The sequence below is a fragment of the Pantherophis guttatus genome, chromosome 5, assembly GCF_059756535.1.
Source record: "Pantherophis guttatus breed Tessera chromosome 5, ASM5975653v1, whole genome shotgun sequence".
In the NCBI taxonomy this organism is placed as follows: domain Eukaryota; kingdom Metazoa; phylum Chordata; class Lepidosauria; order Squamata; family Colubridae; genus Pantherophis; species Pantherophis guttatus.
The window spans coordinates 21,187,717-21,214,033 of NC_142067.1; the positions used below are offsets into that span (position 1 = coordinate 21,187,717).

Consider the following 26,317-nt stretch of genomic DNA (forward strand, 5'->3'; position numbering starts at 1 on the left):
AGAAAGGATGAAAGGCTGAGTCAACCTTGAGCCTGGTGAGATTTGAACTGACAATAATTGCAGACAGCTGGTGTTAATCACAATGCTATCAGTCTGCTAAGCCACCAGGCTCTTACCTGGTGTTGGAATATTGTGTTGGAACATGATAAAAAATACAGATTGAAAACTTTACATGGTTAAAAATCTTTCAGAAATTAAATAATGTAATCCATGTTGGGTCTTTAACACATTGAAAAACCTAGTTAAAAGTGTCATCCATGTTTGGTTGCTTCCTTTAGTAACAATTCTTGATATTACTTCTTATTAATGCAAAAAAGTTAAAGACATCCTGTGTTTCCAGGTAAAACATCCCAATTAGTTTTCCTGATATAGGCGTATCACAGAGTCGTGGTAAAAATTGGGATAATAATAATAATGTTATTTCTGGAGATAGCCTGACACAGCCAATAAAATCTCGACTAAGGACCTCCTCCTCCAGCCAGTTTCTAGGGCGCTTGCGGTACAGTGATTGGCTATCTCAAGGACGCTAAGGCGTTACCATTGGTGGAAACGGACGTGTCACGCAAGTAAAGCAAAGAAATAGGGAAAGAGGGGGGGAAATTGGCTGGTGGTTAGTTCTATGGCCTAATTAGCGGAGTACTGTGGTGATTTTGGGTTGGATAAAACGTAGGAACGCAAGTAAAAAAAAAATGGCGCCATTCTCCGGTTTTCTGGAAGGTAGATAAGGCGAGGCTCGGCGGAAAATTCACTTCGAGGGGTGCCGGCAGAGCGGAGTACTAACTCCACGGGGCTCCCTTGAGCGCTTCCGCAGGTGATGTGCTGGCAAACCGGGTTGCCCGTAATACAGCCGGTTTCCAACTTATTCCAGACTTATAATACGCAAGGGAAAGCACCGAGCACGTTCTTGTTGCTCGGAGGCCAGACTCCAAAAGAAGTAGAAGTTTGCAGCACAAAACAGCAAGACCAAATGCTTAAGCCTAGGACGCAATTGCTAAGTGAGCCTGTTTACAGGGTTGTTAACTCTTGTTAGATTAACAAGAGTTGAATGGGACCTTATAGGTCATCTAGTCCAACCCCCAACCCCCCCCAGCTCAAGCAGGAGACTCGACACCATTTCTGACAAATGGCAGTCCAAGCTTTGCAATTGGTTTGCAACTGGGAAATAAGTTCCACAAATACGCGCAGGACCACCAGACCAAGCGGCATATTCTCCAAAAGTATTATCTTGTAACGGGGGTGTGGGGGGTGGGTGGGTGTGAAAATTCCCTGGAGTTCAAAGTTTGGAAAAGTTGGGCGTCTTGCAGTTCCCTGGGGTGGTCTTGGGAGTTAAGCCTGCTGGCCTGATCCAAAACGTATTTATGGAGTGCTTCGAATTGCCATCGTGTGGACGTGCTCATTTAGCCACAGTCGTGGTTATCCTTGGTGAAGCAATCCTGGTTATCCTTGGTGTGAAGCTTAACGTTTGCATAAGCAAGTCTAGAAATTGTTTTATCTAATGAGGCTTATTAGAGGTATTAAAGGAGATCATTAGAGAGGTTAAAGGAGCTATTAAATCAGCTATTGAAGGGCGATGCCGGCTCTTGGTTGAGGAGTTTCCTTATGGTGGCTCGCTTCAATTTTGGGGGTGAGTGGAGCCCTTTGCTTCCCCTGACATCTCATTCGTTGACCCAGGAAGGCTGGTCGTCAGAAAATCATGAAACTTGATTTTCATTCTTTCTACCTGAGCAAACCATATAAATATACTTGTATTACTAATTGCATAGTTGTGTGCAATTAATAAATGTAGTCCACATTTGTATTTTACTCACTCTTGATCTTATCTCTTTTTATTTTCCATAAATCTATGCTTTTAAGAATCCCACTGGCTGAAAATTAACATTTACCCCTCCAGGTGACAAAACGAGTAGAAGCATGCTTTTATGTAAGGTACCCTACTTTTTTGACCAATACTTAGTCATTGCAATTGTTGGCGTGCTCCTAACTTCTTTTAAATTACTTTGCATCCCTTTAACATTTCTCAATTTATCCATTTCAGCCAACTGCAGCCATTCAAGAAAATGTAAAAATATAGCTTGATTTGACTTTGTAGGATTAACAGCTATTGTTGCAGCATTAAGAAAGTACACAACCCAGTTGGACTACAATTTATCAGTTACCTTTGAAGAGCACCTACAGTCAGTATGGTACGTGAACAATCGAACTTTGCTTTATTTCTATTTATTAAAGAGCATGTTAACCAGCAACTAGAAATGCTGATTTTATAAAATACCAAGATTTTGTTTTTAGGTTTTAGGTGCAAATAATGAGTCATAGTTTCAAAGTGAATATTATGAAGTGTCTTAGAGTATATTTGAAAGATACTCTATTCTGGATACTGTAGGACTTGTCATATTTCATATTTACTATTTGAAAGTGTGATAAAACCTCTATTTTACTGATCTTCATTTAATGGACTTTAGATACAAAGGAAAATGTACATAATGGGATTTTTACATACATTTTAATATATGGCAATTACATAAATGTGGGTTTAATGGTCATATGGCTTTTCTCTTCAATTGGAACATAAACAGGTTTTACTGTAGTTCCATTTTAAATATAAAAAGGCTTCTTCCTAGAGTGGTAGATATGGAATTGAAGCTTGATAATGTGTTTTGAGCTAAACCTGTGGAAAATGTAATGACAGTGTTCTTAATAGGCCATGTAAGTATTGTCTTTTAAACATTATGTGCTAAAATTAGTGTATAAGAATATGTTGAACAATTAATAGGCTTAAGAAAAAGTACTTGTTTTACCCTTTTAGTGGAATGCTCCCTATAGTTAGAAAGAAAGAAAAAACCCTGCAATCTGTATTCTTTCAATAACTTAAATATTCCTTCCTACCATGTCATTTAAATATGGAGGATAAGATTATGGAACAATTCTTTTTGTAGTAATTTGGGTCTTTATGGACTTAAAATTATGATAAAGTCAAATTTGATAAATATGATTAGACTTTTTCAAAAAAAAGTGTTATATGGACAGTTATTCCTTACGGATGTTTTATTTTTGTTTTAATAATTGCACTCTTTGGCTATCCATTACATAGTTGGTTTGCTTAAATATTTATCTTATTGTGATTGCAGGACTTTCCTTTTTCTAAAGTTCTCTTGCCTTAACACAAGAGTGTTTTAGTATAAAAATTGAGGTCATTGCTCATTGTTGGAGAACAAAAACTATCTACCCATTTTAAAAGTCAGTCCGTATTCATAATGTTGTCTAAGAATTTCCTGGGCCCAAATGATCCCAATAGAAAATAAAAACAATAGGTGTGGTAGCTAGCTACTTTATTTGGAAGTGTGTAGAAAGCCAAAGGTAAGTATAGTGTACTGTATGAGGGGAAAGTAGAAAGGTTGGCAGGTAGACTTGTGATAAATTAGTGATTTGTAACTGCTTATTTTTTTGTGTGAATAAAAAATTCCACCCAAAGCATTCATTCTAAGAGCATGCCCATAAGTTATCTTAACATTTTCAATAAATACCCTTTGTCTATAGATGGTTTATGAATGATGGCAACTATATATATCCCAGGATAATGTTGCAGGATCCAATCTGGGTTGATCACTGGGACAAGAGGGTCTTGTTTTCCAAGCTAGAGAGAAGTTCCCTGAAGATAAATCCAAAAGCTTGGAAGACAAAAATATTTGGTCCATGTGATCGACGGAGATTGGATTTTGCATAGATGGTTTATTTCTGCTCTGACACATTTGTTAGTTTTGTAAGGTACAGTTTGAAATTATAAGTATCAGAGTTAAAATTTATAGTTTCCCAATTGTCAATGAAGATTCTCAGTCATCCGGGTAGAGTTGTCTGGAAGTTAAGCCATGGCAACTGGTCTTCTTGTTAGTTCAAATCGTTTCATTTTTCTCTGATTATATGTTCCTTTCTCATTGGATCCAGCAAAGAAAGCATATTGCAGATACCATCTGCCAGGGACTTATATTTGGTAGGACCTAAGTGGCAAGCCTTCTTTGCCATGGTGTCCACCTTATGGAACATTCTCTCCCCCCCCTCCCAAATTAGGTTAACACCATCCCTCTTGATGTTCCAGAAATCCTTTATGATCTGGTTATGTTACCAGGGTTCCACTGTTGAGGTGGATATACTCATTCTCTCTTCCTCCCCCCCCCCAAATAATTTAAAATGTAGATTAACTTCTGATTTTTTAATGTTGCCTTATATTTTGAAAGGCTTGTTTTATATGTATTTTTATTTAATAATTGTATGCTACACAGAGTCACTTGTGAAATAGGGAGCTATATAAATTGGATGGATGGATGGATGGAGTTCTAGAATAGCACACTTCTAACTCATTCCTTTTGACTCCTCTTAGGACAGCAAAATTCTGCAAGACATAGAAAAAGCCCTCAACAAGGCTAAAAACAACCTTGAGCATTTAAAGGTTTTAGAGGAGGTAAGTGGGCCAACTAAACTTTGTATGAGTTATTATCTCCCAATAACTCATACTCTGGGAATTGAAAATTTCTTTTTAAAAAAAGAATTGAAAATACTGCTTCAACGTTTGAACTAAGCTTCAGAAGTTTTAATACTAGATATTAGATCAACCCCAGAGAATTAATAGCCTGTTACTGTATAGTATCTAATAACAAGATTGGAATCAGATAACAGACAGACCTTCTGACCAGGCAGAAGATACCACCTTTTTATATCAGATGATCAACCTTTGAAAAAAATAATAACAATGGAAGATTTCAATTCTCCAGACAACTTCTGAGAATCTAACTTTGCCAGGAGTCAGAGTACAGCAAATTTTGTCCTCTTGTTATCACAAAAAGAGCATTTGCTAGAAGTTCTTCATTAAATGACTCAATGATTCTACCCATAATAGCCTGAATGACGGTACTCAGAGTACTTGTTAATAGTTTCATCTCATCTTTGAAGAAAATAGCAGGTGCCAGAGGGATTTTTCCTGGACCATGTATTCTTCAACATTTTTATTAGTGAGTTGAAAGAGAGAGTTGAGGGGATATTTGTCAAGTTTGTATATGATAGAGTTGGGGAAAACAATTTCAAAAGATTTCAACAGGTTTGAGCAATGGACTGATGAAACGAATAGGGTGGAAATCAACTAAATTCTGTATTTGAGAAGAAAAATAGAATTACAAGCACAGAATGGAGTGCCTTGCAGGTGCTGAAAATGCAAATAATATTCTCAGTTGTGTTAATAGAATAATGAAGTCCTGATCACAGGAAATAATTGTTATACTTCGTTCTGCTCTAGTTATGTCCCTCGTGGAATATTGTGTCCAATTTTGGCACAGTTAGAAAAATAATGACAGCTTGGAGAAGGAGCTGTCAGGATGATGTTGGGTCTGGAACTAAGTCCTACAAGGAATTGTTGAAGGATCTGAATATGTTTAGCATGCATGGAAGAGTGATATAGGAACAATCTTCAAATGTCACATAAAAGAGGGAGTCTAAATAATTGCCCCAAGATTAGAACTAGAATTGATAGGATAAACTTTAGAAATAATTATCTTCAAGCTAAAGAGGTTTAGGAGCAATCAGCCAGTAAGAACAGACTACCACATAAGATATAGTACTTTTGGCTGGAAATCTTTAAACAAGATGGACCATCTATCAGAGATGATAGTGAATCTGGAGCAGGTTGCATTACATGATCTTTGCTTGTGGGTAAAATTGGACCATCTGAAACCAGGTGGACTCTTAAGAAGTTTATCTAGTTAAACCTTACAAACGTAATGCTTTTTTCTAGTAACCAAGTGGTGTTTTCACATTCTTCTAGATAAAAAAATGGATGAAAATGATTTTCTTAAAAAGTAAATATTGTGCAGGCAAGCTACAAGAAGTATGTAATACTTGCTGTGGCTCATTTTTCTACAATTTGGATGATAGGTAAAACTTAATGTATTTAGTTAGCTATCTTTGTTGGCCATGGACAAAAACAAGGGGCTAAAAGTTTGTGTTTGTATTAAATTTCTATTGCTTCTTGCGATGGAACCCTTTAAATGTAACATTCTTTTTCTTGTTGTTTTTTCCTGAAGTTCCTGAATACAGAACATGAAATTTAGTGCTTTCCTAAATCAGAATGTTTCACACATACAAATATGAATAAAACTATGAGCTGATAATGGCTTTCTGCGTTTAAAATAAGTACTGCTGTAATATTTTACATTACTGAAAGTGCATTGGAAGAAGTGCCTTATGTGTGCATTTACATATACTGTATTTTCCGGGGTATAAGACGACGGGGGGGTATAAGATGACCCCCGACTTTTCTTGTTAAAATATAGGGTTTGGGCTATACTCGCCGTATAAGACTACCCCTCTTCCAACGCACACCAAATAAAAATTAAAAAACATCAACTGGCTCACTCACAATGTAAAAGCAGCTGTGCTAGACCCAAAATGGCCCCTGCAACAAGCAGGAACCTCACACAGCCACAAAAAGCCCAAAAAAACAACTTTCACACTTTACACACACACAACACAACACAACTGGCTCATCCACAATGTAAAAGCAGCTGTGCTAGACCCAAAATGGTTCCTGCAACAAGCAGGAACCTCACATAGCCACAAAAAGCCCAAAAACCCAACTTTCACACTTCACACACACAAAATTCCACATACAGCTTTGTGAGATTTTGTGTGTTTGTGTAGTTAAGAGTGAAACACTACAGAAACACACTAAATCTCAGAAAGCTGCACAAATATTATTTTTATTTTTATATGAAAGCTAAATTTAAAACTTCCTAAACTTTAAATGGCTAGGTCTAAAAAAGAACAACTAAAAAAAACCCTAATTAACTATTTTTTTTAAAGCTCCCAAAGGGGGAAAAAACTTACCCAATAGAACAGGGGTCTCCAACGTTGGCAACTTTAAGACTTGTAGACTTCAACTCCCAGAATTCCTCAGCCAGCTTTGCTTTGTTGGCTGAGGAATTCTGGGAGCTGAAGTCCACAACTCCCTGCGTGCTTGATTGCAGGCAGGGAGTTGCTTGCTGATGGAATGGATTCAGGCAAGCGAAGCAAGGCAAGCGTTGCGACTAGCAGCTAAGGTAAGCAAGCTGGAGGGGGAAAACTTTTTTCCTTTTACATGGCTTTGGCGATCCAAGCTCTGACGATCCCAGCTGAGTCGCCTGATTAGCAGGCAACTCAGCTGGGATCGTCAGAGCTTGGCTCGTCAGAGTCTTTCGGCTGGTCTGCCTGGTTACAGGAGAACGACACCCGGTGTATAAGACAACCCCCGAGTTTTGAGAAGATTTTCATGTGTTAAAAAGTCGTCTTATACGCCGGAAAATACGGTACATGATTATATTTCTTTAAAGCACCACACTGAGCATTTCAACTGATAATCACAAGTGGTGACTAGATTTCAATGTCATTCCTATTGATTTCTCTTTGACCATTAGATATTTTTCCAAATTCAAAATCATCTTGAAAACGTGTGGGACTTTTTAATTGTATTTAGCTATGTCTTCATTTTATTTTGAACATTTAATTACCATAACCGTTAAAGCTGCATTGAATAAATAATATCAAACAAAATTATGTTATTAAAATCTATCTCTAAAGCATCTGGAAGAAAAGAAAGGCAATATTAATTTTGCATTGGTTTTGTTATTCTAGTCAAATTGTGTTTATGTTGCTTTTAAATTCTGTGGACAATATGTGCAAGTGTGAATATATTTTTAATTATTTTTTTAAAAAATGAATAAGCTACTTCAACAGTTCATTGCCGAAACAAAACAGGAAGAAAGCAAGATTGCAGATGTTATCACAGCCAAGTTTACAGATTGTATGGCTTCTCTGAACTCAAGGTAACATGATTAAAATTATAATACCGATTTTGTCTGAATTCTACAGTACATATTTCTGTATGAATTAACTTTATGGTAAATTGTGGAAAAGGACAATTTATTCAAATTATTTACTCATTGTGTTTGTTTCGGCAAAGGGAAACAAATATTACAAAATAACCACCTTCCATTTTTTCTTTTCTACTGTTGATTTGTTCAGGTTATAATTCTTATTCTAATACTATGATTTGTTAGTTTGGAATAATTGTTATCCTTTCACCTAATTTAGTAAGTTTAAAAAGTAAAGTGACTTTACTTTTAAATTCTTTATCAAAATGTTAGTTTTTGAAGCATTCCTTCAAATATTAAGCTACTGTATTTCAGAACCAGTTTTATTTATCTTTCAGAGAAATGTGAGTTTATGATGATAAACAGATTTATGATATAATTATTTTGTGACTATTAATTTATAACTTTGTTTTTAAATGGCATAATGTGCGCTTTTCTATGCTATATAGTTACCTATTGAGATGCTCAAATTAGGTGGTACTTTTGTAGGATATGACCATTTTTTCTGATGTATTTGTTTCTAATCAGGAAAAGGAAGATTGAGGCAGAGTTGGTAATGAACACCAGTTACTATGTAACTGATATACATAGCATTCAGGTTGCTGTTATACAAAAAAGAAGCAATTTGATTGATGCAATAAAGAAAGCGAAGGAGCTGAAAACAACTCATTCATTAGAATCCTACCACAGCTTAAATCAGGTAAGGTAAACTATGTATTGCATTTCTTTGCTTTCTGGTTGGGATTTTCATTAATGTAATTTATGCCTTCAGTAGTCAGAAATGCATTTGAAGGGTTTCTGTAAAGGTAATTTCAACAGTAAAATAAACTAACATATAACAAAATAATACAATTAAAATAAACATCAGAACTAGTTTTATTGATCTTATTGTTTTGGCATTCTAACCTGAGGGGTAAAATACAAATGATTTTAAATTTAATTAATTTAAATTGGTCATAAAAATAAATGCATATATGTTCTGTATTAGTACACTAATAAACTAATTCCAATAACAAAAATGAATTTGTTTATAAAACAATTTTAGCTTAGGCACCATTTTGATCTGTAATGCCCCATTACATATATTCTTTGTGTGTTTGTGTGTATGTACAAATAATTATCAGTGTAAAACAAATATAAGGCAAAATATGAATTGTGGCACTCCTAAATCATATACTGTCTACATAAGTGCTTGCTATAGTGTTTTAAAAATTGAATAAGGACTCATTATTTTTTAAGGCTCTTTGCAACTTAAATGTATCAGTTGAAGAAGAAGTCTTAAAACTAGATAATCTGAAAAAAAGAACACTTCCAAGGTACGTTTCTGGAAAACTAGGGGGGTTTGGCACATTTATTTTTGTCCATAAGCAGTATTAAAATAAATTGTTGCTAGTATGCTAGTATTCAAGATTCGCTAACTGATCCTGTGCCGTTAAGTCATTTTCATCTTCAAATGACCCTATAGACCAATGATGGCTAACCTTTTTGCTGTTGTATGCCAAAAGCGGGGGGAGCGCAGGGGCTTTGTGCGGGTGTGTGCCCACATCCATAATTCAATGTGACCCCCCCGCACATGCATGCGTGACCCCCCCTGCTCCCCCCACTGTTGGCATGCGATGGCATGGTGGGCCCGGAAGGCCCATTTTTTGCCCTTCCCAGCCTCCAGAGGCTTTGCCCTTCCCCTCCCCGGAGGCCGTACACAGCCTATTTCTTGACTTCCGGTGGGCCCGGAAGGGCCAAAAATTAGGTGGCCAGCACATGCATGCATGTTGGAGCTCAGCTAGGGCCCACAGATATGCTCGCATGCCCACAGATACGGCTCTGCGTGCCACTTGTGGCACACGTGCCATAGGTTCGCGATCACGGCTGTAGACAGATTTTCTCCATGATGACTATTACTAACTTGTTCTTACAATGGTGCATTCATCGCCATTCTTGAGTTCATCCACTTTGCTGCTAATCAATCTCTTTTTCCCTTCTATCTTCCTCAGCATTAGAAATTTTTTTTTTTTGAGAGCTAGGTCTACATATAATGTACCTGAAGTACAGAATAATTTGATTTGGCACAAATTTGATTATTTGTGCCTTGAGTGAAAACTCTGGATTGATTTGTTCAATAATCCATTGGTTTGTTTTCTTGGCTGTCCATGGTATTCTCAGGAGTCTTCCAACACCAAAGTTTAAAGGCATCAAAGATTTTTTCTGCCTTCTTAAAGTCCAATTTTTGTTTCCATAGAGTACCTGGGTTGCATGATTCTGATCTTTATAGATACATCATGGCATTTGAATATTTTTTCCAAAGCCTCATGTCTGATGTATTGAGTGCTAATCTGCAGTGTATTTTTTGACTACTATTGATGGTTGATCCTGAAAGGTAGACGTTATAACACCATTTCAGTATCTTCATTGCCAATTCTAAGACCATTGTTCTACCTGTTGTCATTAGTTTTGTGGTTTAATTTTAGTCCCATTTTTTAACTCTGCTTTTTGACTTTTAGTGCAAAGTCAAAATGTGTTACTGGCATAGTGCATGTTTGTTGTTAGTTGTGAAGTTATGTCCGACCCACCGTAACCCCATGGACAACATTCCTCCAGGTCTTTCTGTTCTCTACCATCCTCTGGAGTCCATTTAAGGTCATGCCTACTGCTTCAGTGACTCCATCCAGCCACCGGAGTTTCATCTTCAGGATCTTGGCCTTCTAAGGAGCAGTCAGGGTTGATCTCCTCTAGGACTGATCAGTTTGATCGCCTTGCAGTCCAAGGGACTCGCAGGACTCTTCTCCAGCACCATAGTTCAAAGGCCTCAATTCTTTGGCGCTCAGCCTTTCTTATGGTCCAACTTTCACAGCCATACATTGCAACTGGGAAAACCATAGCCTTGACTATACGCACTTTTGTTGACAGGGTGATGTCTCTGCTTTTTAGTATGCTGTCTAGATTTACCATAGCTTTCCTCCCCAGGAGCAACCATCTTTTAATTTCTTGGCTGCAGTCCCCATCTGCAGTGATCTTGGAGCCCAGGAAAATAAAATCTGTCTCTACCTCCATTTCTTCCCCATCTATTTGTCAGGAATTGAGAGGGCCGAATGCCATGATCATAGTGCATTTTATTGATAGTTTTTTCCAGTTTTAAAACCACTTCTCCGTAATATATCTCCTCATTCCACTAATGAAAACTGTTGTGTATCAGTTTGGAGTCATCAATTAAGTACTAAAAACTCAATTATATGCTTAAAACTGTGTCCAGAAAATTTGTAACATGGATAATATATTCCTAATACAGGTTTTACATGGACTATGATGAGATAAACCATCTATTTGAAAACATAGGTAAATTTTCCTATGATGCATCAAATGTGTAAGTATTTTGCGTGTATTTGAAATACAATGGTTTTGTTCAGCCAACTTAGAATCTTTCGGTTTATATAATACAGAATACCTTCTGTTGAAACACTCATAGATATAAAGAATAAACAATACCAATAAAAGGAAATAAACTGGAAATAACACCTATGCAAGCATGGCTGATCTTAAAAAATAAAAGCTAACTAGGGTTCATTTTTGGTTTGAAGAACAGGAAAATCCCAAGGCTTTAGGTATTAAAGTTGTATAAATAAATAAATTGGTAAAAAAAATCTTGAAAAAAAGGAAACTACCCCTATTTGTTGAAAAAAGAAAAACATTGAAACTCAATTTGAGGGAATTATTTTCTGTAATATGAAAACAGCCAACTAGTTCCCATCAGAAATAAGATTTCTGGTTATTTTGGGGGCAGTAATTACAAGTTGCATTTGTACTTTCGATCATGCTGTCAATGAACTTTATTTAGAAATGTTTCCATTATTAAATACTGTGCAGCAGCATCTGGAATGAAATGAACAGTTTGGTTGACAGATACAGGCAAGTGAAATTTTCTGTTAGAAACAGTATACCGTATTTTTCGGAGTATAAGACTCTCCGGACTGTAAGACGCACCTACCTTTTTTGGTGAGGAAAACAAAAGAACTCTGCCTCTGCCTCCCAGCAATTTTTCCTCATTGCAGCCTGCTTTACTTTCATTTTCGTCTTCAGCATAGTTTGATTAGCACAAGAAAAAAAAATCTGCTCCCAGCAATTTACCTCCTTGCAGCAAGCAGCAGAGGCCCTGGGAACAATAGGCAATGGCAATCCCTGCAGCCTGAAACAGCTGAGAGTTGGGAGGCCAATCCAAGGACAATCAACTTGTGCTAATTAGGCTGTCCTGAAGCTGAAATGGGCTGTTGCTGCTTGCCGCAAGGAGGTAAATTGCTGGGAGGCAGAGGCCAAAGTTTGGGGGCCAGTGGGTGGGCGGGGCTACATTCGGAGTATAAGACACACCCAAATTTTCACCCCCTTTTAGGGGGGGAAAGGGTGCGTCTTATACTCGGAAAAATATGGTATGTATCTAGCTTGCTGATTTTTAGTGGTACTTGGCATAATTCCTATAAGTAGCAATTATGAGATCTTTGATATTTACAGGAACAGGAACAGAAAGATCCATTCCGTGGCTCCTTAAAATCTTGGTTGTATTATACTCAACAAAATATTCTCCACATTGTAATTTTTAGTTGAATAGGAGACAAAAAATTATTAAATACGTGAGAGTCAGTTATGTTTTAAATTAAATAAAATTGAATAATAATTATTGTACAGTTAGGGAGTGAAGTCTCCATCAAGCATCTGTGATCAAATTCAGTCCTCAATCCCTGCAGAGTTATATACCTCTATTCAATGAAGTGGGCTTGGTATGACAAGCCAAGATTTGTTTTAATGAGCAATTAAAAATGTCCTGGTCACAGAGTGAAAAATCTATAAATTATTATTTACAATTTACAGTGCCTAGGATGCAAATTTAAATATGAAATTACATTATGGTTTTATGTAATGTATGAATCAAACCTTATATGCTATGTACGTTAGTTTTGTACTCATTCTTGTCCATGGGGGGACAGCTGTGATAAAATTAGATTTTTTAAAAAAACTGCTGAATCTGAAATTGTTACAACCACAGTTACTGTTTTATACTTATTATAGATTACTGTATTAAAATAAATTCAGACAATGAAAAGCTGCTTATAAGCTGCTTATAATGTGTCAAGGTAGTTAAATACAATACACCAAATTAAGTTTTTTTTTTTTCCTGACCCTGTGATTATGTCAAAGAAGTAGGGAACGTACGAAGCAAAAGGCACATTTATATAACACTGGAACTTAAGCTAGCACATAGCTGAAACTGAAAGTTAAAGATCTGGCCATAAAAGATAATCCATAGAAAATAGTCCATTAGAAGCAGTATATAAAAGTAAACTTTGAATTTTTTTTTAGATTGTACTGTATAAGAATGATAAAATTAAATCACCTAATGTTGCTGTTCATGTATACTTAGAGTACATTTTTCTTTAGACTACTATCTTTGAAAAGATGGGAATTTGGTTGAAAAAGGGAACACAATATTGAAGTTTTAAAAAATCAAGTTGAATATAGTTTTATCTTAGTCACTTATTAAACTATACTAATGATTTTTTCTGAAGTGATTTCTTTCGTGTTGTATAGATGTCTTTCTGGATAGACATATTCAATACAAGTGCATAAATTTTATGGTGAGGTTATAGATACCATACCTCCTTTTTTTAGCTTCTTTAGATTGTTTTCTTTGTGGGGAAATTTTTTATATACTTTTTCTTCTGATAAAAGTAAAGTTAAAAATAAAAACATGTTGAAAAATCAGTGATTTTGCTGTAAGAGTTTGGTGAAGAAATCTTGAAAGTGTTCTGGGACTGAAAAAAATTATTAGAGGATGTATTTAGCCTTCAGGTTTAATGGAAATTAAAGATGCTTCTTAAAGTCAAAGGCCTTTTCATTATATCTGTTGTTTATTTGATCTTTTGTGCTAATACAATGTTTAATAAACAAACAGTATTCAATGAATAATTGGTCAATTTAGGTACAACTTTGAAGAGAACTCTCTAAAAAAGAATAATGAACTTGGTACTTCACATCAAGTAAATGTGAATCTTGTTAAAGAAGTTGATGTAATTCCTCCTTCCAAAGAATCTGATATATGTTTTGGAGGTGCCCACTTGCAAGCAATGAGTCTATTATCCATTCAGAAACACACTCCTGCATTATCTCATGCCACATCTACACCAGATGTTATAATTGAAGAAATAATTGAAGATGATCAAGAAAGTGAGTAGGGGCTTTAAACCCCTCTAAAGCTCTTTATATAATTTGTTACAGCTATAATATCCTTTCTCTTTCAAAGTGTTCATAGTGTTTTAAAAAATACATATATGGATCATACACACACACACAGCTTTGCAGTACCAGAGCAAACACCAGATATTGAACTATAGTTCTGAGCATCCCATCACCAGCGAGTATGATGACCAGAGTTCCTGGGAGCTGTGGTTGAGCAATCAAGAACAACAAATTGTCTACTTTTAACTAAAGAATTATAGATATGCTCACTCTTAAGATTGAGAATGATTTTTCCTGGTAAATAGCAACTCATGAACAACACTTGTTATGTTGATATGGTGTATCCCTTTTTGTAATATGCCGTATTATTTATTTATTTTATTTATATGGCTGCCCATTTCACAAGAAGCAACTTTTAGACAATGGTGTTGAAGTTTCTATAAATAGTAGTATTTAAATTAGATATAAGTAAATCTTTCTGATGTAAGTAAGTGTTTGGAGACTGATGTAATCAAAACAAATTAAAAGCATGACCATAACCATCTTATAAAAAGTGTGTGGATTAGCCAACACTCAGCCTTGGAAGTCTGTTAAACTCTTTGGATTGTGATTGCCACCGCCACCTTGCACTCTGGTTTCCAAAGCTAGGCTGGCTTAAGCTAGGTGAAAGTTCCCACCATCCGCATTCCTTCTCTGAAGGCTTCCTTGCCTCACTTTCCAGTGCCTGCCTAAAACATAAGCTAAACAGGAGTTATTGTTCTGTGCACATTGCACGCGCACACACCAGAGGTGGGTTTCAGCAGGTTCTGACCAGTTCTGGAGAACTGGTAGTGGAAATTTTGAGTAGTTCAGAGAATCTGTAGTAAAAATTCTGACTGGTCTCTGCCTCCCAAGTCTCAGCTGACTGGCAGGAAATGGGGATTTTGCAATAACCTTCCCCTGGAGTGGGGTAGGAATGGAGATTTTACAGTATCCTTCCCCTGCCATGCCCACCAAGCCACATCCACAGAACAGGTAGCAAAAAAATTTAAAAACCACCACTGATACACACCCACCCCATTCTGAGTTTGGGGATTTTTGTTTGCAACTGAGCTGGCAGGCTGCCAGTCCCGCCCAGGTTTAGGGAGAAGAACCCTCCTTCAGCATGTTGTGCTGGACCCTGACAGCTCCCAGGTGGGGAGAAGGGCAAGCAAGGATGATGACAGGGTGACTCACTCGCGATGGCCATTGCCGCGAAGGCTGTTCCCACTGAATCTTCCAGCCCAGAACAATAACTCCCGCATAGCCCATCTGCACTCCTTTTCCAAAGGTTTCCTCACTTTGTTTTCCAGTGTGTGTCCCCCCCCCCCACGCAAAAGGCAGACTAAGCTGGAGTCCCTGTTCCAGGCTGAGTCACCTTTTACTGCCCCTGCTTGCTCCTCTCCCTGTCTGGGAGCCATCGAGGTCCAGCGCAGCACACCGAAGAAGTGTCCTTCTCCCCAGGCCAAGGCACAATTGGCAGCTTGCTGGCTCAGATGCAGTTAAATGTCCCCAAACTCATAAGTGTGTGTGTGTGTGTGTGTGTGTGTGTAAAATGATTCCAGCTAGCATGACTTTCATGGCGGGGGGAAGGACTGGGAAGCAAGGCAAGGAAGCCTTCAGAGAAGCAGTGTGGGCTGGTTTCTCGTCCCTTAAGTTGACCTGGCTTTGGAAACCAGCACGGAAGGCCCAGCTTGTGGTGAGTTATCTCCACAGCAAGTTAGCCACGGCGAGTTGGTGGCAGTAAGGAGCAAATTGTCTCTTTCTGCCACTTCCATACAATGAAGGGACTGTCAAAAAAGGCCAGGTGGCATCTCCCACTATCTTGCTGGTTTTAACACACACCATCCCCGCAGATGCCATTGCTCATGACTCCTGGGATTTCTCAGAATAGACTTCTTAGGGCAAATTTGAAAACTGTAAGCGTGACTCTGAACTTGGCTTTAGAAGGCTAGTCGTTAAGTCTCAGTTCTTCAATAAATTTGTTCCAGGTGAATAATATTCACATATGGAGTTGATTAAATATATCCGTGTTTTTTCCCCCCCAAGCATTTTCTGCAGAATATCGCAAATCTACATATCAGAAGAGTTTTTTTCAAACACAGCAGGTCCCATTTGAGTTAAAGGCTGGTATGTAACTGATCTGGCAAAATAAAATGTCACAATGATTGGTTTAATAGTTTGAGTTTTGAAATGTAGAAAGAAATGCTACCATCCCTTTTTTAAAATAGTAACTTTGAAGATATAGATCAGTGATGGCAAACCTTTTTGCCACCAAGTGCCCGAACTGGAATGTGCGCCAGAAACCTGAAGACCAGCTGGCCGGTGCGCATGCGTGCGCCAGCCACCTGGTGTTCAGGTTTCTGGCGCGTGCATGCATGCCAGCCAGCTGGTCCTCACACGCGCTGGAGCTCCAGAAACCCGAAGACAAGCTGGCCAGTGCGCATATGTGCATCGGGCAGCTGGTCTTCGGGTTTCTGGCGCTCCAGCGCAGGCGGAGACCAGAAGAGTAGCTGGTGACAGCGCACGTGCCCACAGAGTGGGCTCTGCGTGCCACCTCTGGCACGTGTGCCATAGGTTCGCCATCACGGATATATATCAAGTGTATAAGAGGAAGTTTATGGAATAGACATATACTTTTTTCACAATAACTGGTTGTAAAGCAAAAAAAATGCTTGATTTGGATTAGTCAAATGTATTGACTCTTAATATTTCAAATGTAACATAACTATTGAGAGATGAAAGTAGATTATGATTAATGCTAAAACAGTTAACTGTTGAACCAGATGCTGATGTTTTCAAGTAAATGTTTTGCAATTTCATTCATTCTGTGTAGAAATCTAGTTTGCTAATTACTTAATGGCCCCTTCATTATGAATATGAATTCATTCTTATTGAAGTATTCATGTTATTTTCTTTTTCGTTGTTTATTTTATTGTTCTATTATTTTGCTTCTGTTTTGTTTCATTTCTTTGTTTTTATTATTGTAAACCGCCTAATCCATGGTGAGATATATGGCAAATAAAATAAATAAATTTCTGCACAAATCATTTGATTTTTCATGTATAATGTAAACAAATTTGCTTATTATTTGATTTTATTCATTCATTTTATATTCTATCTTACACAGATGTTCCTGAATATGTTATTGTCAGTTGTGTAATAAATCCATGTCATTTCTATGTTCGGAAAGTTTCCCAAAAGAAAACTGCGATCTATTTGGAAAAAGTTTTGAAACACTATTGTAGGAATAACTCTTTGTCTCCTATTGACATTTTGGAACTAGGTAACTCCTTTAATTTCAGATAGGTTATAATTTCAGAATTTTTTAAAACTTCCGTGGAAATGAATTTATGTGGGTTTTGGTAAAGGTTTTTCCTGTCCAGTCATGTGCGACTCTAGTGATGGTGCTCATCTCTAGCCAAGGGAGCCACTGTTGTCCAAAGACACTTCCGTGGTCATGTGGCCACATGCTGAAACACATGAAACGTTACCTTCACTGAACTGGTACCTATTTATCTACTTGTATTTGCATGCTTTCGAACTGCTAGATGGGCAGGAGCTGGGGCAAGTAATAGGAGCTCACCCCATCACATAGCCTCCCAGGCCTCAAATCTGGGCTGTCAGCTTTCCAGTGACAAGCTGAGCATCTTTAACCATTGAACCATCGCGCACCCTGGGTTTTGCTAAACTCTTCTAATTCTCAAGTTTTATTGTTTATTTTATTGTATTCAGATTTTATTTATTTATTTATTTATTTTATTGGATTTCTATACCGCCCTACTCCCGAAGGACTCAGGGCGGTGAACAGCCACAGAATAAAACACATAAATACAAAAATTTAAAATAGAATAAAAATGAATTAAATAATTCAGCTGAGACAAATTTAAAATACCCAATAATTTAAAAACAAATTAAAATTTACATTTTAAAAAGGGAGAAGATTTAGGCCAGGCCAGCTTGATAAAATAAGAAAGTCTTGAGCGCGCGACGGAAGGTGCGCAGATCCGGGATCCTCCGTATCTCCGGGGGGAGCTCGTTCCAGATCGTAGGTGCCCCCACAGAGAAGGCTCTCCCCCTAGGGGCTGCCAGTCGACATTGTTTGGCCGACAGCACCCGGAGGAGCCCCTCTCTATGGGAGCGTACTGGCCGGTGGGAGGCTATTGGTGGTAGCAGGCGGTTCCATAGATAACCAGGTCCTAAGCCATGGAGCGCTCTAAAGGTGATAACAGATTTTGGTTGGAGTTACTTCATTTATTTTGAAATTGGAAAAATGATTGTGAACTATTTAAGTTTTTAAGTACAGATGTATCTTTTAAAGTAAAACCTTATGCTAATGGCATGGTTTATTAATGGAAATTTGCTGCCATCTCATGACTAGTCAGCCAGAGTTTTGCAGCCCTAAGTAAAACCTCTGCTCTTACTTTCAGACAAACTTGTGTCGAAGATTGAATTGAAGAGTTCTATAAATATCCTTCCTTAAGAATGCTTAAAAGTAGTAATGAATTTAAAGATATTTAAATTTTAATGTATTCCAGGCACAAGGATTTTGGTTAAAAGCAAAGAACATGGAATGTGGTGCCGTGCAGAAATAATTGAACTAATTCCGCTCCTGAATAAAAATAAGGAGAAACCCTGTGGTCTGACAAAACACAGAATTTGTGATATTGCAATAATGAAAGTATTCCTTATAGACTTTGGGCATCCAGAAGCTTTAATTATTTCAAGGTATGAATAATTTTAAATAACTTGTGTTCAAATCTATCATGTTTAGATTTTCCCATTTTTTTTGTAATTATAAGCTGGTTTTGAAATTATTTCTGCCCAAGGTGATTTAGTGAATGGTGCTTCACCAGATGCTTCAGACATTTAAAATCTTATTTCTGACTGGAGCATGATGAGATATTATTGGTTATCCTGTTGCACAGTTTGATAGATGTGCTGGTCACTCCCACCCCCGGTTTAGTGAAGGGGGGGGGGAAGTTGCAATATGAGTTTGACACCCTGGATTAAAGTATAATAGGGGACATAAATAGATGACACCCAGGTCTTTTTTCCCCTTCTACAAGTGAGTTGTGTTCCTTTATATTGGTTCCCATCTCAATCAGATTGTGGAATGCTTGTGGAAGGTGAACATTGCATCCAGATAAGTCACACTCCCAAAGTAGTACTCAGCAGATGTTTTACAGTCCTTTCATATAGTTACTATTCATGCGCTGATCGTTTTCCAATTGGATTAAATAACTTACTCTACATTATTTATTTAGCTTGTATTCCACTACAGCCAAAAGACTCTTTGTGACTTATGCAGTGAAACCAATAGCTTTCAAAATTTGGGAAATAACAAATCACAGTCGTTATAAAAATAATGCACACTCAGAAAACTAAACTAAAATGAAAATAAAATAATTGCCCCAAAATGACTAGAATACTCTCTGGTCTCCAGCATTTGCAGTAAGGAATTGTGCTAGCCTGATTGTCTTTCAGAGAACAGTCTTTGCAGCCATGAAGCAATCTCTTCTGGCATTTGGTTAAGCATGGCAAACAGGACTGAAAAGATTGCTGTTGCTAAGTAATGCAGTAGTGCTTTAGGACCCCATTGCTTAGCAAGGAAATTCCAGTCCCAATTGCCATAGTAAGATCAGAACTATCTATCTTTTTTTGTGTGATACATAGTGGTGGGGTTCAAATAATTTAACAAGTGGTTCTGCCCTAATGACCAGTTGGGTGGGCGTGGCCAGGATGGGCGTGGCCAGGGTGTGTGACAGACAGCACTCAGCCTCCTGTACCCCTCTGGGAGCAAAAGTGGGCTGTGGGGAGGCCACGCCACCAACCCCACACCCCGTTTTGGACCTATTAGGCCTCTCTGCAGCCTCCTGGGAGCAAAAACAGGTTGGGGGGGGCCGCCACACAACCCCACGCTCCATTTTGGGCCTAGTAGGCCTCCCTGCACTTACTTGGGAGCCAAAATAGGGCACGTGGGGACTCCGGGGAGGGGAGGGGCAGAGCCAGACAGCAATTTAACAACTGGTTTGCCTGAACCGGCTGAATCCCACCATGGATGATGCACATACAGACTTGCATATATACAGTATACATATCAATATTGGGGAAATGACCTATTAACGTACGGTATTTCAGACTGCACAATGAAACCATGTGGGGTTTTTTCTTCTGCCATCAGAGTACCTAATGAAGTTACTGTGAATCCAGAACATGTTACTCTTAAATACATGATGATTGAAGATCTGTGTTTGGTTGTAAGAAAAATGGATTTATCTTTAGAGAATCGGCTCAGAGGTATAAGTAAGCTAGCCCTACAATGTTCACTAAAGGGCATTGTTCCTAAGGATTCAGTAAGTGAGAATTATATTGGCTGCCTTTTTCCATTTTTTATTTAAATGCCTTTTTTATAGTCTCACATTCATCTTAATTTATTTTCTTCTTTATATAGCAGTTATAGACAGATTTTCTATATTTCTATAGATGAGGATAGTGACAGAGATGTCCTGAATCAAGGGGAACTGATATACCTAATATTCCAGAGTCTTCTGGAAGGATTCCCTTTAAGGCAAATAATGTTTATGAATACTGTATTCAATATTTTGCGAGGTTTGGTTTGAGGTAAACCATATTTCACAGCCATTATGCTTCTACTAAGCATAATGAAACGAGAGTGTTCCATTAATGAAACGAGAGTGTTCTTTTGAAACAGTATTCCAGGAGGAGAGAAATAGAAGGAAATGAGCAGCTATAAAGCACAATTTGTGGTATACTTACAAACGTAAACAGTGGTTTGAGTTTTGTGATTAATATAAATCATAATGGAACACGTCTGAATTGAGCATTTGGGAAATTTATCTCTAGTTCACTGCTAGTTGTAAGCTTATTTTATGAGCCGTGATGGCGCAGTGGTTAGAATGCAGTATTGCAAGCTAATTCTGCTCACTGCCAGGAGTTCGATTCCTGCAATCCTGACTGGCTCAAGTGTTGACTCAGCCTTCCATCCCCCTGAGGTTGTAAAATGAGTACCCAGATTGTTGGGAGCAATATGCTGATTCTGTAAACCACTTAGGGATGTAAAGCAAAAAATTGTCATAAAATGATTCTTTGACAACTGTGCTGTTTAATTCTCTGGTCCCAGTTGTGGTTATAAGTCAGCAACAACCTGTAGTTTGCAATAGTGGAGAGATCTAAGACTACACATTACTCAAGACTATTTATTTTGGTGTTTCCCATGCAATATGTTTCATCAACCTTTTCTAGGGATAAATTTGGTTTTTTTTCCTCTTATCATGAAGCTACCTCCATAGGCAATTACTTAAAATTTATTTCTGTTTAACTTATAGTTAAAGAAGGGAGAAGATTGAGGGGAAAAAATTGAATTGTTTGGCTTTTCTATCCACAACAGGAAAAGGGTTGGGGTAGAAGAGCACGGACAGAATTTTTGAGAATGGTAAATAGCAAAGCTGTTCTGATGAAAATTTTTAGAGAAGAGAATGGCGTGCTTATTGTAGATCTTATGAAGCCTCCAGCAAACAAAATAAGCAGTGACATGCCTGTATCCCTCAGAGATGCTCTAGTTTTCTTGGATTTAGCAAGGTATGCATAACTAAAAGCTTTTTAAAGTCATAGCATAAAGAACTATGACATTAAACATGTGTTGAATAGAATTTTAACTTACCTTACATATGATTTAAGATGGAATATATTTGCTTCTTCTGAGTTTATAGATTGATTAGATACTCTTAATGAATAAAATTTCAATTCCTCCCTTGAAATTTTCTATTGGGAGTTGCAACCTGCTTTAAAAAGGAGGCTTACAGCCTGGATCCAAAGTTCCAATGGTTGTCCTCCGCCCCCGCTCCCCGCCCCCCAGTCATGTGACCACACTTTGGATGCTCAGCAACACAGATGCATTTATGGCCTCCCACAATCACCTGACCAAGTTTTACAAAGGTTTTGCTGAAAACTGGCGCTTCTGATTTTCAGCAAAATTGTGCTCACAGCAAACAATGGGTTTGCCCTTATTAACTGTTGCACTTACTTAACCACCACCACAATAAAAGTCATAAAATCAGGTCAGTCATATGATTGATCCATTTCACTACCATTATGTCCTATAACTGTAATGGACTGGCTCCATTACATTTGTAACTCCAGGACTATGTATACTTCTCAGCTCAACATGGTGTTTGCCTTGAGAAAGGAAGAGAGTATGTTTTCATCAGTTTCCAAGAAGAGTACAAGGTCTAGGTTTCCTCTCCTGATGTTAAGAGAATATCAAAAATATGTTACAAATTTGTGCAATTCTATGGTATATTGCAGGAGTAAGGTAAAAGCACTGTTGCCTATTTTATTAGCAGAATATCCCTAGTGGCATCTTTTTGAGTTTTCCCCATAGAAACCAATGGAATATATTTACTTACAATGGAGAAATTAAAAGATGTACTTACAGATCTGATTGAATTGTGAATTAGCCTACATTTTGAATTAAATTCTGGAAAAAGATTTTAGCCAAGTCATGGGAATTCTTTGGGGGTTTTCTGTTGTTTGTCTTTTTAGGGTGGGAACTGACATAAAGTAACAGATTAAATGCTGTTCCACGGTGTCCCTGGTTTGAATACATTAAGATTTATAAGATTGTGTTAAAATAAATGTAAGGAAAGTATGAATAGATTTTCTGTGTAATTCATATCTTCATATCTTAATTGTGTTTCATATTCAGAATTACTAACAGTAAAGTAAAAAATTATTCCTGGATTGCTTTATATTGCATATTAACAGTTTATTCTCATCTCTTTACCTTATTAGTTTTCAGAATGAATTTTCTGATTGGTCAAAAAATACTGTACCACTGGAGTACTATCCACCTGTTCTGCCACGTGAAAATACAGAGGTTGCTGCTGTTGTTAGTTACATTAATAGCCCTGGCGACTTCTACATTCAGCTGGTAAGTGTTGCATTTTAAAGTTAGGGTTCATGTTAGTACAGGTAGTCCTCGACTTATGATCCCAGTTGAGCCCAAAATTTTCTGTTGCTAAGTGAGAATTGGTTAAGTGAACTGTGCCCCATTTTTCTTGCCACAGTTTCTTACCACAGTTGTCAAGTTAATCACTCCAGTTGTTAGTAACACAGTTGTTAAATGAATTTGCCTTCCCCATTGATTTGGCTTCTCAGAAGGTTGCAAAAGGTGACCACATGATCTCAGGACACTGCAACCGTCATAAATATGAATCAGTTGCCAACATCCAAATTGTGATCACAGGATGCTGCAATGGTTGTAAGTGTGAAAAACAATCATAAATCACTTTGTTCAGTGATGATGTAACTGCGAACAGTCACTAAATGAGCTATTGTAAGTCGAGGACTACCTGTAATCTTAATGTTTTTGTTCATATTGGTACTCTCTTCAGTACTAATATAAAACATTAAAACTGTTTTAAAGTTATCTTTTTTAAAATAAAAAGTGCAAAGATTCCGTGTTGAAGGTCAAAATATGGAGTAGCAAGTGGCTTCTACTTGGCTTTCAGCTTGAAAGCTGATGTTGGTTGCATCAGTTGCATCTTTGCTAAACCTTCTATCTTTCTGAGCCCTTCCTGTGGCATTAGTTACAGTACCACCAAATTCAGCTAAAAATAAACAGTATAATAATAAGCAATAATGCAAATTAGTATATTAGTGCCAAATGTTAGCATAATGGAATTAATTTTTTTTTCATTGTGGTAGTTAGAACAGGGTCCCGAATTTGCAGCTTTTCTAAAGAAAGTTGAAGAAGTGTATGAAAGTGAAGCAGGACCCGACTTGCAAATACTTTGTCCAACCCATGGACAACCATGTGTGGCCAAATTTGAAGATGATGGCGTTTGGTACAGAGCACAGGTGATTGGTAAGTATCTGGAATGCATAATTATTCTGAACACTCTAGTTCAAAAACTTTTTCCAGTGAAATATTGTAGAACATTTCATCTATCCAATATTGTGATTATTGTCGTCCAAAAATACATTTGTTTTGACACTGCATCATAAATGTATAAATAGCCACATTATTCTCTGGGTAACATATAACTGATGTAATAATTAAGGGGTTCAACGTTGAAAGATATGTCTGATACAAAACCCCCTCAATTTTGGAGGTCATTGGATTTCTTTGGACCACTATTTTTTTTATTTAGGTTAGGATTATGAAGTTATTAACGTATAAGTATAAAGACTTATGGGTTAATAACTTTTTTTACAATTAACTTCATAACTGTACAGTGAAGTTTGTTCTCTTGTAGCAATGGCAAATTTTGCTGTGTTTTTTCTCAGATTTATGTTTGCTTCCAACTTGGGTACTTTGAGTCCTGATATTCTGGTTTATGTTAAACACCGCTTTGCAGTTGCATTAAAAAAAACCCAAACCACAGCTTACATTCTGTCCATGTGAAAATAGATTTCAGGTTTTGGTTTTCAGGACAAGCACTGAAGGATAGTATGCCGCTATGAATTTCTATAATGACAATTATATTTTTAAAAACCTTAAATTCATGCAGGATATTATAACTTTGTGAAATGTTCATTCAAATCAAGCTAACAAATGCCAATTTTTGATACCAGAAAAGAATATGTAACAGACTTCCCGATTTCCTTGGATTTTCTAACATTAACCAAAATCAGGAAGAGAATTGTAACATAGATAATGAGTTATTTTCTTTTATGTAACTTTGGAGAAGAAGTAAGATGATGGGTACCTGAAAATAACATAAACACACTTTTGCAGATGTTTTTCATTCAGATAAACATATTTCTTTTTATCCTTTCAAGGTCTAATTTCCTAATTTCATTTTTTCCCCAAAGGATTGCCAGGTCATCAAGAAGTTGAAGTTAAATATGTTGACTATGGTAATACTGCTAAAATAAATATAAAAGAAATGCGTAAAATAAAAGATGAGTTTTTAGTTCTCCCAGAAAAGGTAGGAAAAGCTATCTATTTTATAGAATCTAGTTAAATGCCTTGTACAGTTTTTGCATCTTCTTTCATAATACTTGATTCATTTTTAATATAAATTAATTTTGATGTTTATTTACTTTAATGTATATTTCAATTTAAATAAATATATAAAAATATGATACTCAAGATAACTGTATACTCACCAAATTATTTCCTTAGAAGATTTTGCCTTAAGCATTCTAATATATTGTCCCTAGTATCCATTGTATAAATGGATCAAATTCCTGTAGTATAAAATCTGAATAAGAGAGCCAGTTTGGTCTAGTGGTTAAGGCACCAGGCTGCAAACTGGGAGACCATGTGTTCAAATCCCATTTTAGCATGGAAATTAACTGGTTGACCTTGGGCCAGCCATTCTCTCTGCCCAATCCACTTTACACGGTGGTGGTTATGAGGAAAATGGCAGGAAGAAGTATTAGGTGTATTTGCTGCTTTAAGTTATTTGTAAAAATAATAAAGGTGGAATACAAATAAATAAATACCAAAATCCAGTAATGGCTCTGGGAATACCTAATAATACAAGGAATAAGTTTTAAGTTGTGTGAATCTAACCTTTGTTGTTTTGGAAACCATTAGGGTTTCTATGTATGAGAGAATATATTTCTAAGTATTTCTATGATGAGAGTGACTTCTCAGCTGAACAGTCTGTATTTCATAACCTAGGCTATCAGGTGCAAATTGGCTTATATTAAACCATGTAAAGAAGCCACTGAATGGACTGTCCAATCAAAGGACAGATTTGAACAACTGATTCAGGACAAATGTATGCTCTGCTTTGTTACTGGTAAGTATTTATCTCTCTGCCCAGACAACATTAATTCCTGTCCTGCTTACCATTGAGTTGACTACTGCAAGAAACCTTAGGGCTGATTTTGCAAACAACCTGAACATTTCACCTTGGCACAAAACTCAGTGTCTAGATTGCCAGTGTAAAATACTGTTATATTGACAGTAGGCTTCCAGACCCCATTCAAAATGCTGGTTATTGTCTTTAAAGCTGTGTAAACTAAAGCATCAGAATATATGAGGAACAGAATTAAATCCATGTTTAAAATACCTAGAGAAGACCTGTGAAGAGTTCCTATTCTCATGAAGTGTCTGTCATGATTGCCACCCTACGGAATACACTCAAATGAGAGATGATTGGCCCTATTTCTCTTCAATTACTGCAAGCAGGTCAATGGTACAGGTAGTCCTT

The 26,317-nt window shown here is 37.1% G+C and overlaps 1 protein-coding gene across 3 annotated transcripts in view; it reads left to right on the plus strand.

Annotated features, from left to right (window-relative positions):
* Positions 1 to 555: 555 nt before the first annotated feature.
* RNF17 (ring finger protein 17) overlaps positions 556 to 26,317 on the plus strand; it is a 54,319-nt gene continuing 28,557 nt past the window's right edge. Inside the window, exons 1-18 of one of the 3 annotated variants that reach the window (XM_034409804.3) lie at positions 556 to 811; positions 1,892 to 1,926; positions 2,036 to 2,183; positions 4,373 to 4,453; positions 7,741 to 7,841; positions 8,418 to 8,589; positions 9,129 to 9,205; positions 11,173 to 11,247; positions 13,852 to 14,096; positions 16,176 to 16,256; positions 17,257 to 17,412; positions 18,665 to 18,854; positions 20,311 to 20,482; positions 21,538 to 21,728; positions 22,941 to 23,079; positions 23,856 to 24,015; positions 24,966 to 25,081; positions 25,783 to 25,903. In XM_034409804.3, coding sequence (XP_034265695.2) covers positions 2,181 to 2,183; positions 4,373 to 4,453; positions 7,741 to 7,841; positions 8,418 to 8,589; positions 9,129 to 9,205; positions 11,173 to 11,247; positions 13,852 to 14,096; positions 16,176 to 16,256; positions 17,257 to 17,412; positions 18,665 to 18,854; positions 20,311 to 20,482; positions 21,538 to 21,728; positions 22,941 to 23,079; positions 23,856 to 24,015; positions 24,966 to 25,081; positions 25,783 to 25,903 — 2,080 coding nt within the window. In that variant the 5' untranslated portion in view covers positions 556 to 811; positions 1,892 to 1,926; positions 2,036 to 2,180. The remainder of the gene's footprint in view (positions 812 to 1,891; positions 1,927 to 2,035; positions 2,184 to 4,372; positions 4,454 to 7,740; positions 7,842 to 8,417; positions 8,590 to 9,128; positions 9,206 to 11,172; positions 11,248 to 13,851; positions 14,097 to 16,175; positions 16,257 to 17,256; positions 17,413 to 18,664; positions 18,855 to 20,310; positions 20,483 to 21,537; positions 21,729 to 22,940; positions 23,080 to 23,855; positions 24,016 to 24,965; positions 25,082 to 25,782; positions 25,904 to 26,317) is intronic. The other 2 variants (XM_060686226.2, XM_060686228.2) reach the window with 2 other exon arrangements.